Source organism: Acanthisitta chloris, unplaced genomic scaffold (assembly GCF_000695815.1).
Source record: "Acanthisitta chloris isolate BGI_N310 unplaced genomic scaffold, ASM69581v1 scaffold21864, whole genome shotgun sequence".
In the NCBI taxonomy this organism is placed as follows: domain Eukaryota; kingdom Metazoa; phylum Chordata; class Aves; order Passeriformes; family Acanthisittidae; genus Acanthisitta; species Acanthisitta chloris.
Genome location: NW_008670111.1, coordinates 476 through 11,988, shown reverse-complemented (window position 1 = coordinate 11,988; position 11,513 = coordinate 476). Strand labels below are relative to the sequence as shown.

General features: G+C 42.4%; 1 protein-coding gene across 1 annotated transcript; it reads right to left on the bottom strand.

Moving 5' to 3' along the window:
* Positions 1 to 5,083: 5,083 nt before the first annotated feature.
* COQ3 (coenzyme Q3 methyltransferase) lies at positions 5,084 to 10,992 on the bottom strand. Its single transcript, XM_009073570.1, has 6 exons — positions 10,901 to 10,992; positions 10,403 to 10,555; positions 10,164 to 10,263; positions 8,176 to 8,418; positions 6,761 to 6,920; positions 5,084 to 5,292 (listed from the first exon to the last, which is right to left on the bottom strand). Coding segments are annotated over exons 1-6 (867 nt in total). The 5' UTR covers positions 10,903 to 10,992.
* Positions 10,993 to 11,513: the final 521 nt, after the last annotated feature.

Below are 11,513 nucleotides of genomic sequence, written 5' to 3'. Positions count from 1 at the left end.
TCCCTACATGGATTTGCTTTCCTTACCATATTTACTCTTTCCAGATGTTCTATTTGGTCTTCAGACTTTACCCGGCTATGAAGTGGTATTTTGAGTGAAAACGAGTTGTTTAATGCGTCTCCCTTGGATTAGATTGCAACTAGCCTCAGGTGGTAGTGTCACAGATAAAAGCATTAGCTGCTGCAGAGCCTGCAGAAAGGAGCAATGTACCATTAGTGAGCACAAACGCTGCCAATCCAGGACAATAGGACCACAAAATGGGAAGAGGAGATCGTTTCAGCATGACATATTTGCTTGCAAATCAACTCTTAGCTGAAGGCGGTGGGAGGACAACAAGAAGGGATGGGAACAGAGGGGAGGAGAGCCCCTTCCAGTGGCTGTATCCCTGAGGCCAAGGCTGTGGTTTCATCTCCTGAGAGCTCTGGAAATAAAGAGGGATGGAAGAGACAGCAGCAGAGACAATGGCCTGCAGTCTGCATCCCCCAAGAAGGTGAATTCATGCATTCAAGTACATGAAGTGCCAAGAGGATGGATCAGATTCTTCTCACTTATGGAAGCCAATAAAACAAAAGGTAACAGCAAAAAATTGATGCACAGGAGGTTCCACCTGTATACAAGGAAGAACTTCTTTCCTGTGCAGTCACTGAACAGATTACCCAGAGAGGTGGTGGATTCTCCCTCACTGGAGGGATTCAGGAACCATCTGGACACAATCCTGAGCCGTGTGCTCTAGGGTGGCCCTGCTGGAGTAGGGAGGTTGGACCAGATGACCCATTGTGGTCCCTTTCAACCTGTTTCTGGGATTCTGTGAACTGTTGAGCACTGTAATAGGTAGCAGGATTTTGGTTTATTGCGCACCTGGTTCTAGAAAAAAAGATGCTTGACTTTTTTCTTATCTACAGGTAAGATTCAATGAGGGAGAGATGCTGCACAATCCACATGGCACTGCTGTCCTGCCTAGACAGGCCATGTAAAGTTTCTTCCATTACCTACCATGAAGTCTTTCACCCCATGGATCTTCCTCCCTTTGTTGTCCTTTCATGGGACATCATCTCATTTGATAACACCTTCATAAACTTTGGCATCTAGGTTCATCTGGGGGCTCATGGTTCCTCTGGAGAAGGCACAAACAAGGTTTCTCCAGAGCCTTTATCCACAGTCCTAGTCGGGTGAGCCAAATCTCATCCTACACACGCACATTTATTTTTAGAAGACACCCTTTATTGGCAGCTTTGGCAGGATTTTTTACTGTGCTGTACTGAGAAATGCTGTTTTGGTGATTCAAAATTCAAAGGATCATTCTTCCTGGCTGCAGAGCAGATGCCTCTGGGCAAGTCCATGATCAGAGAACCTCCTCAGTGTTCCAAAGAACCACAACTGAGACCACCCAGAACACCATCATTTGCTCTGTTGGATTTTTTTGGCAAGATCAGCTCCTTATTCTGTTTTGTTGATTTGCAGAAACAAATGGGTGGGACCAGAAGAGTCAGGGGTCTCTAACCAGAAATAAACACAGAGACAGATCAAAAGAAGCCAAAACACAACTTTTTTCCCAGTTGCAAGGCAAGAATCACCTCTTGCCTCACCCCTAGTCCTGGTGCTATAACAGTGCTTTTTTCACCTCCTATCCCCACTGTTCCTGTAAGCATCAAAGCTGTGGCTCCACATTCATGAACAGGTTGCAACATGAATAACAACAGATTTTCAAATTTATTTGATCTCGACAGGTTGGAGAGATGGGCAGAGCAGAACCAATTGAGATTCAACAAGGGCAAGTGCAGGTCCTGCACCTGGGAAGGAATAATCTCAAGCACCAGCACAGGTTGGGCACTGACCTGCTGGAGAGCAGCTCTGCAGAGAAGGACCTGGGGGTCCTGATGGACAACAAGCTGTCCATGAGTCACAGTGTGTCCTTATGGCTAAGAAGGCCAATGGAATCCTGGGATGCATTAAGAGAGGTGTTGTCAGCAGGTCAGGGAGGTGATCCTGCCTCTCTACTCAGCCCTCAGGAGGCCACACCTGGAGGACTGTGTCCAGTTCTGAGCTCCTCAGGACAAGAGGGACATGGAGCTCCTGGAGCAGGTCCAGTGGAGGACAATGAAGATGCTGAAGGGACTGGAGCACCTCAGTGATGAGGAAAGGCTGAGGGAGTTGGGTCTGTTCAGCCTTGAGAAGAGATGACTGAGAAGGATCTCATTAATGTATTCAGGTACATGAATGGAAAGTGCCAGGATGATGCATCAGACTTTTCTCACTTGTGGAAACCAATGAAACAAGAGGTAACAGCAAACATTGATGCCCAGGAAGTTTCACCTGAACATGAGGAAGAACTTCTTTCCTGTGCAGTCACTGAGCACTGAACAGATTGCCCAGAGAGGCTGTGGATTCTCCCTCACTGGAGATATTCAAGAACTGTCTGGACACAATCCTGATCCATGTGCTCTAGGGTGACACTGCTGGAGTAGGGAGGTTGGACCAGATGATCCATTGTGTTCCCTTCCAACCTAACTGATTCTTTAACTTAAATTCAGTCCATTTCAATAGCACCTATTAAATTTCCACAGCACCTGGGCTAAGAGCAGTTTGAAAACTTAGTTTCCTATGCACAGATTTTAAGAATAAAAGTTTCTGTACCACAAATCTGCAGTAAATATTCAGTGCACAGTACTGAATTGATTACACTAGGCCAGAGATGCACATTGATGGATTATGGAGGGACTTAAAAACAGCTAAAAAGGTGTAAGATATTCTTGCACTGTTCATTATCTAACTAAAGTGATCTCTACTGCATTCATTTACTTTCCAGCTGAAAACAAGATTGTTCTAAACAAAAGGATGAAATGCAGCCAGAATAGTTAGGATAATCCACCAGGAGAAGAAAATTGAGGGCTAGAGACTGGGGATGGAGGATGTTGGGACATCTGGAGACATGCTATGGGTACAAGGACCCCCACTCTGCCCACACTGCTCACTAAACTCTCCCAGACTGACAGGGCTCCTGTGCACATGTAGGAGCAGAAGGTCAGGTCTTTCCTTTATCACAATATGATAAGGTTTTTGTCAAACCCAGAGGTATCCATGGATAACCAGGTCCATGTGCTCATTGCTTAAATGTTAGCCATTGTTCTCATTAGGTACATGATTGCTGTTGTGAGCCTGGACAGAGGACCCAGGCAAGCATCAAAGGCTTTTTGTGCTAAGTGCAATAGAAATAGCAGTGAAAAAACCCCAGTTCCTCCCCAGGAGGCTCAGTTAATGAAAAACTACAAGCAAGCAAAAAGAGGGTGGGAAGAAAGGAAAGGATGAGAAAGCCAAGATAACAGCTGGTCACACAAACATCTGGATTTAGGGCCCTTAAAGCAAACAGAAATCAGCTGTTTCTATTCCAGTTTTATCTACATTATTTTTAGTTCACTTGACAGGTCTCAAAACAAACCAGTGAAGGGGGAACTGTTCCTCTTGGGGGATGTTTCTAGTGGGCTACCCCAGGACTCTGTCCAGGTCTCAGTGCTCTTCAGAACATTTCTTTCAATGCACTGTTAAACATTTTAGTGACTCAGACTGAAGTTGGTAATATTTGGTTAGGGGAACTCACTCAACCCACACGGTTTAAACTGCCTAAACACACTGTTAGGAGCAAAGACCACTAGTTACCTGCTTTGGCTCCATATTTTCCTCTCCTAAACACTGTGCACCACACTGCATGCATGACCAGGGGAGGAGAGACTCCCATGCAGAAGAGCATTGTCAGGCAGAAAGAGAATGATGTATTCCTCCTGCAGACAGTAAGAGTGAAAGCATTACTGAAATGCTGCATCCATGGCCACTGCCACACTTCAAATAAGATGTTTACAACAAAATTTTGTACCAACCCAGAACTCCACGTGTAGTGGTGATAGCTGCAGAGATAACCTCAGATCATTTATCTAAGAGAAAATTAAGGGGATGGCTTGACTCAAAACTAAAGCAGCTAGAGGTCCTTAAGTGTAAGTGTGAAGATGTTAAGAGATCAGTGGCTGGGTTCTGAGGTTTAGACCACTTCAATTGATGAACTTCTGGAACAATTTACTTACAGATGGAGTGGCTTCTTCATCACTGAACTCTTTACATGATGATGAATCTTCATCTCAAAGCCAAGTTATAGCCCAAAGAAATATTACGAAGCAGAACTTACTGTCATGGATATGATCACACACAAAAGATAATACTTTTTAATAGAATCAAATCATAGAATCATCAAGGTTGGAGGAGACCTCTAAGATCCAACCATTAAACCTGCCACTCTGCTGGAACCCCTAAACCCTAAACCATATTCTCCAGACTTCCAGGGATGGTGACTCCACCATCTCCCTAGACAACCTATTCCAGTGCATGACGACCCTACCAGGGAAAACATTTTTCTTAACATCTAATCTGAATCTCATTTCACTTTTAGTTTGAATTCTCCGAATCTCATGTTTTAGTCTTAATACCTATGAATTACTATTATTTCCATTATAAATTAAATCTATTCTTCTGGGCATCATCAAATCCCTCATGAAACTTGGATCCCAAGGCAACATGCAGATACAACAAAGTAAGAATGCAGATCTTTATGGTGAAGAATAGCAGCACTTCCCTCCTCTCAGGAAGAAAGGCATATTATAGAAACAAGTGTTTATAGTTTTTGTGTTTAATGTATTTTAACAGACTTGAGTACCTTAAATACCTAAGGCATTTTATTTATCACACATCATTGTGGTTTTTAACTCATTCTACATTTCTGCTATTATTCTGTAGAGATCTGAGTCCTGCTAGGACTGAAAATACCATCACATCCAGGCTACTGAGAGAATCATTTGCATTTCCCTGTCCAACAATTTGAAATTACTTTCTCATAAAAATACTTCCTCTTTAAAAACTTTGCCCATTTCAGTCATAAGAGATTCCTGAGCACTTGTTTGGTTTTTTTTTCCTGAGACTGCTCTAAAGTATCTGGCCAAGAATAGCACAAAGAGTATTACTGCAGACAGGAACCTTGTTGTTAGAAAGGGTTTTATTACATCCATCTGAGTAAAACCTTCTTTTCTGTCCTGGTGACATCTCAGACAGTGACATCTGAGGCAGTGCCAGCTGTGGCTGAGTGCTGGTGACTGTCCATCTCTGACAAGGTGTCTGTTGGGAGTGGCTGTCCCTCAGCCCCAGATTTTACTGCGTGCAGTGCATAGTTAAGGCTTGTGCTTTCCATCCAGCTCCACGACCCCGAGAGTGGATTATACAACATCCCATTCACAGTCTTGACTGAAAAGCCATCTAGAAAAGAAAGAAGCCAGTTAATGCAACTGATGTTCTTCAATATTCTAAGCCACTGCAACATCAAGCCCTTTAGACCAGCAAGTCTGAAACACACTTCTTCCTCTGAGCTGAGGAGCAGCACTCCACAGTGCTTGGCCTCTGTCAGTCACCACCAGATGCAATGCCACTGGCATCACTGGGACAGCAGGTCCTGCTGCTGGCAGTGGCTGCAATGGCTCTGTGCCAGGCCATGTACCATTCTGTGATTCTATGATTAGCACAGTGTATGGTGAGCCACTGCAAAATGGCCTGCTACAAACCCCAACTTCACACCACCACCTCTGGGTGGCTGGCAGCCTTTTCTGAAGGTGGAGGCATTCTTCAGATTGACATGACATGCTTCAAAATCAAAATCTGAGCAAAATCTGATCTTTGGAAGGATGCTGCAGATTCTCTTTAGGAATGGAAATACATAAGAGGCATAAGAATGCCATTAAGGACTCGGTGGGAATGAAAAGTGATTTATCACTCCCTGCTGAGCAGTGCTCAGTTTGCTGCATGGCTCTGCTGTGCCCCAGCAGGATATACTGAGAGAAGGCAGAAAACAAACACCCTATAAAGCCAAATCTCTCCCCTGCAGCTGCTACCCCTTTCAAAGGAAGAACAGAAAGAACCACCAGTGTGTGAACTGGTATTAGTCATGTTCCTTATGGCATCACTGTAAAGTGCCAGGAACAGACCTTGCCAAGAGAGCATTTCCACTCCTACTTCAGCTACTTTGCAGTGAACTTCTTTGCAAAGTGAAATATTCAGGGAGAGGGTTTAAAAACATCTGCAGCAAAGGAGGGCAGTGGGCTGAACTCTTCCCAGCTCAGTGCTTTGTCTATTTTAAAAGCAATCAAACCGGGACAATTTAATTAGAAATAATTAAAATCAGTACCATGCAGTTTCTCAAGAGCTGACTAATGAATTTGTGGTAGGTTTCATCCTTACAGTTTTGAAGTAACAAAATATGAATGGGGAACATGGAGCAGCAACCAAAACCAAGGCACTTTCTCCCCAGGGAAAGCCAACACACAATGCAGTGGCAGCAGTGCAGCTCCAGAGTGCCAAGGCAGTTATTTCCTCAAACCTGACCCAGAGTACAGGAACCACTTCAGACCACACATTCTGTCACCAGAACACAATGGAAAACCTTGGAATTTTTGTTTAGGCTATCAAACAGAGGGCAAGCTGCAACACTGATTTGGTTTGAGTAATCACTGCATCCTTAGGATTCCACTTAGTTTATTTATCTCATGCAAAATGGAGTGAACAGCAGTGTCTTTAAACCAGAAATGGCACCCATGATATAAGACTGTTAACTCCCCCAGGAAAAGCTGTGCATTGTTGCTAGCACTCACCCCACCTAGCTCATCCCTTTGCCATTTCTACAGGGACCATTTGGATCTCTCTCTGCATTCCCACCATCTGGCCTGGAACTTACTAGATTCCAGGAGGTGCTCCAGCTCTTCAGGGGAAACAAACTTCTCCCACTCATGTGTTCCTCCTGGTACAATGCCCATTATTTTTTCTGCAACCACAATTCCCAGGGCATAGGACAACTGTGTTCTATTGATTGTTGTAATGAATAAAGAACCTTCAGGCTAATGAAAAGAGTAAAATGTTCAGTTAGAAGAATATTTTGTTTTTAAAAAACTGCAAATTTAATGACATTAAAACACAATTTCTCTATTTACAAGCCTACACAATGCAAGAGTAAGAAGTAATTTCACCCCAGTATAGGCATTTCTGAGCATAACATTTAAATAAAAGAAAGAATATGATGTTCATAGAATCATCACAAAATCATAGAATTTAAGGGTTGGAATGGACCTTACAGATCATCTAGTCCCAACACTCCCTCCATGTAGTAACAGTGTGACTAAGTAGTCCTCAAAGAGTCTACATAATTAGGGTCCTGGGTGGTCTGAAAACCATTTTCTTGCCCCAAAAAACCCACCTAACAAAGTCACTTAAAGCATTCCCTGCCCAGGAAATGGATAAATAAACAGTATTAAGGTATATAGAATATCTATTGTAAAAAAAAAACCATCCAAACCAAAACCACAAACAGCTTTTTTAACATGAAACCAAAGTAGAATGCACAATACTGCCTAATTTTTCACACTGCTTGATGCTTGTTTCAGTGATTACATGGTCAAAAAGATAAAGCCAGAAATTAAGACTAAGTCTTTAAAAGACTGTTTGGTAGAAATAAGGCAGAATTTCTTTGTCCCTAGTGGGCTAAAATTTAGTTAAGCATTCCATTCAAATAATCCACATTCCTTCTGATGACCAGAAAGAGAAAGAAATTAAAGGAAAGCTGCTGCTTGTGTGCTGAGCCCACCACCCTTCTCTACAAAGGAACTCATATTAAGAGTTATAACCACCTGATTATATCCAAGCATAACTAGGACCCTTTAAAAGCAATCCAGGAGCACACCTGATGTGATGCTAGAGCTGGAATAGAATCTTGTGAGTCACAAACATCATTACAGAGAGTTTCAATGCAGTCTGAGCCACAGCTGTGCATCAACAGCAGCACTACCATGTTTTCCCTCACCTGGGTGAACTCAGATGTAACCTGATTTCTTAAGACCTGGATGCAATGCAACACTGCAGTGCCAGGGAATGCCACTAACACTTTTCTAAGGCAAGGTTGGGGAAATAAATTTCCCCTGACTTTAGCTGGGAAGATGTACTTGCATCATGGTGGAGAATGGAAGGCACCTCTAGAATGTGCTTCTGACTTCCAGGTGGAGAAATGAATGCAGATGTGTTTCCACATTCCTTTAAATAAAATCCTAAATAATAAAAGAGAATAAATATTCTCAATAATGAAAGCAAAAACTCTCTTACCTTTAACACCTGAGAGCAACACTTGATAAACGTTTCAAGGTCAGCAACATGCTCCACTACTTCAGAAGCTACAATTACATCAAAGGTTTCCATAGACTCTTCCACAATCTCCTCCAGTGAACTGGACTTGTACTGTATTCTCTTGGCCAACACCGGATCAAATGACTTGTGCCGATCTGCTGTTCTAATGTTGTCCTCCAGAGGATCAATTCCAGTAACTGAAGCTCCCAGTCTACCTAGAGGCTAATAAACCAGAGTATAATTTATTCTCTGCATGAAAACAATTGACTTAAAGGTGTCTGAAACTTTGCAATTGACATACAGGATGCAGAAATCGTTCTCCATCAGAGAACAAGACAAACAACAGTCAATGATGAGCTCTGATCTGACAGTTATTTTCAATGTTTATTAAAGCAGGAAAACCCCTTAGATTTGGGAGAGGCAGTGTTTATTTTCTGAGGAAATTATATACTGGGATATATATACTTAAATTGTCTTTTGGAATGGTTTGTCCTGTTTGTTACACCAAATAAAGATTTCCTCCACTATTACTCTCTGATAGAGGAAAAATAAAGAGGGAAAAATCAACACAGTAATTAAAGGGAGAAAAACAATGCCGTATTTAATTACTGTCATTACTTTCTTCAACATCCACCTGTAATGGCAAATCCTCATATCTTTTTAATGGTTACTTAATATATGATTATCTCTGGGACTTTCTCACTGCTGAGAACTAAACACTGATGTTTACTAGGATAGCATCAGCCTTGGCTGTCACTCAGGTTTCTCCAGTGTCTTCTTACTCCTAGGTTAACACCTCAGCCATCACCTCTTTTGAAACTGAAACAGGCTGCAGAACATGACCACGTGTATAATATTCCAACCTGAAGTTCACCAGTTGTTCAGCCTGAGGAGGTGATGCAGCACAGCAGCTTTGCCAGCCCTGTCAGAGACCACTTGCACAAAACTACAGGACTATGCTCAGAAGAGAAAACAAATGAAAACAGAGAAAGAAAACAGGGGGGAGATTTGGGTCCCTTTGCACCACCTTGTTTCAGGTGAGGTTCCCAGAGTAAGTCAGCCAGCTCTGTCACCCTAAATTTGCACACCAGCCCCAGACTATTGATGGGACACAGCAATGTTCAGAGCCTGTGTGAAAAAAGGGTTCCACCACAAACAGCAACTTCTCAGTCCCAAGTTTGTGCAGACTTCTTGGGAAGCAGCTGTAACATCAGCACCTGTGCCAGGGGAATCTCGCCTGAGAGGGGAGAGGTATGTCCCAGGTGTTTGACCTTATTCCATGCTTTTCCCATGAGACCAAAGCAAAGGTGAGAATCCCCACTCCTGTGTAAGACACTGAAGATAAGCAGTTCAAAGAAATCAATGTGTAAGGACAAGTTAATAACAGAAAATACTTCTTTGGTGATGAGGATTGTCACAGTATGTTATCATAGTATGTTAAAGGGTTGGAATGGACCTTAGAGATCATCTTGTCCCAACCCTCTGCCCAGGGCAGGGACACCTCCCATCAGACCAGATTGCTCAAGGCTTCATCCAACCTGGTTGTGAAAAATGCATCACAGAATCAATGAATGATTCTAAGTATTCTTCCCTAGGCTTGTAAATTAAAGCAAAGAGAGAAATACTCAAAGACCTTTTCATCCTTCTTCCCCTCTCCTTTTCTTCACAATGTTTGAAATCTTATTTTTATGATGAACCTCAGCATTTCAGAGTTTCTCATCATCAATTCCCTCGTTTTCTGTAACCCACCACCATCATACTAACCAAAACACTGTATAGGGTTTGCAGAGTGCACTGCACTCCACTCAATGACTAACACATCATAGAACAGAAAAGCTCCACTCGGTAACTAACATATCAGAGAAGAGAAAAGCTCCTCCTTGGAGGATTAGAAATTAAGCACTGTAATAGCAAAACAATTCAAATACCTTGGAGACTTTTTAACAAGAAAGAACACTGTTTCTTACCTCACTCAGCAGTCCTCCACCACAGCCAACATCAAGAATCTTTACTCCAGACAGTGGATTTCCCAGGTGGTAACCATTCCTCATGCTCAAGAGAGTATCTCTGAAAGAGAGGGGATGTGGTTAAGGGCAAACACACAAGGTGGTTTAGTAGATGCAATATGCAGTTATTGTTTTACTATGTTTCCTGAGGTTATGCAGGAATAGTACATATAAAAAAGAATCTGTCTTCAAAACCATACCTAATAAATGGCACTCTGATATCATTCATAGAATGAAGGGCTGAATATTCTCCTTCTTCATCCCACCACTTATGTGCAAGGAGCTGGAACTTTTTCATTTCCTCTGAATCCACTGAGGAGTGTGAAATGCTGAAAGGTCTGTTCACAGTGAGCCTAAATAATGAAAGCTGAATGTCATTAAAATAACAGGGGTATTTCATGTCAGCCAAAATATGGGAAAAACAGATTCTGTATCAGAAAATAAGGTAAAACTCATGTTCCCTTAGAGACTCTAGTTACACTTGGTTAGCAGCACAGAGATTTTATAACACTGTATGTGTAACATGTCTCACCAAACTGATGGCTGCATACTTGTAACTTTTTAAGTTGGTAACTAATAAAACAAACAAGAGGCCACACTGAAACATGTGTGAGATTCACAAATGGATTCACACTGTCACAAAGTAACACAGCAAATGAGAGTCTGTAACACAGGATTATTTTAGATACAATATTTACATGCTGCTTCTTCTTTCAGCCAGAGAGACAGGCAGAGCACTAGTGGATTTCAGCTGTTTTTTCCAGCTGCAGTCCTGAAGGACACATCTCAGGCCTGTCTGAAAGGACAGACCAGCATGGTGATCTGCATAAATAAAAGACAACCAGAAAACATCAGTGTTATGAGAGCTCACAGGCAAAACACCTAGTTGTACACCTAATTATCTAGCTGTAACCATGCTGCTGTAGCACAATACTAACCATGCAAATCTTAGCACATTTGCTCGCTGCTGTACTCAGGGAGTGTGTGAGGATTAAATAAAACAGCTAGTTCACCATCCCTGGTACTCCTCAAACTATGTATGATGCCATTTTTCAGGGCCTGAATGGTAAGGAGCTTTTCATGCTGCTGAAATGTTTTAGTTAGTGTGAATTTCCCCAAAATGTTTACTCTGACCCCAAGCTGTGCATAAACACACACTTATCAACAGCAGGTTTATTACGTGTTGGAGCAATACACAGCTGCACACTCATTTTGCATCGTATGAACTGGTAAGGAAACACAGGTAAGAAAACCTCGTGGACAGTGGCAGAGCCAGGCCAAGGACACTGTCTTGAGACTGTTCTCCACTCC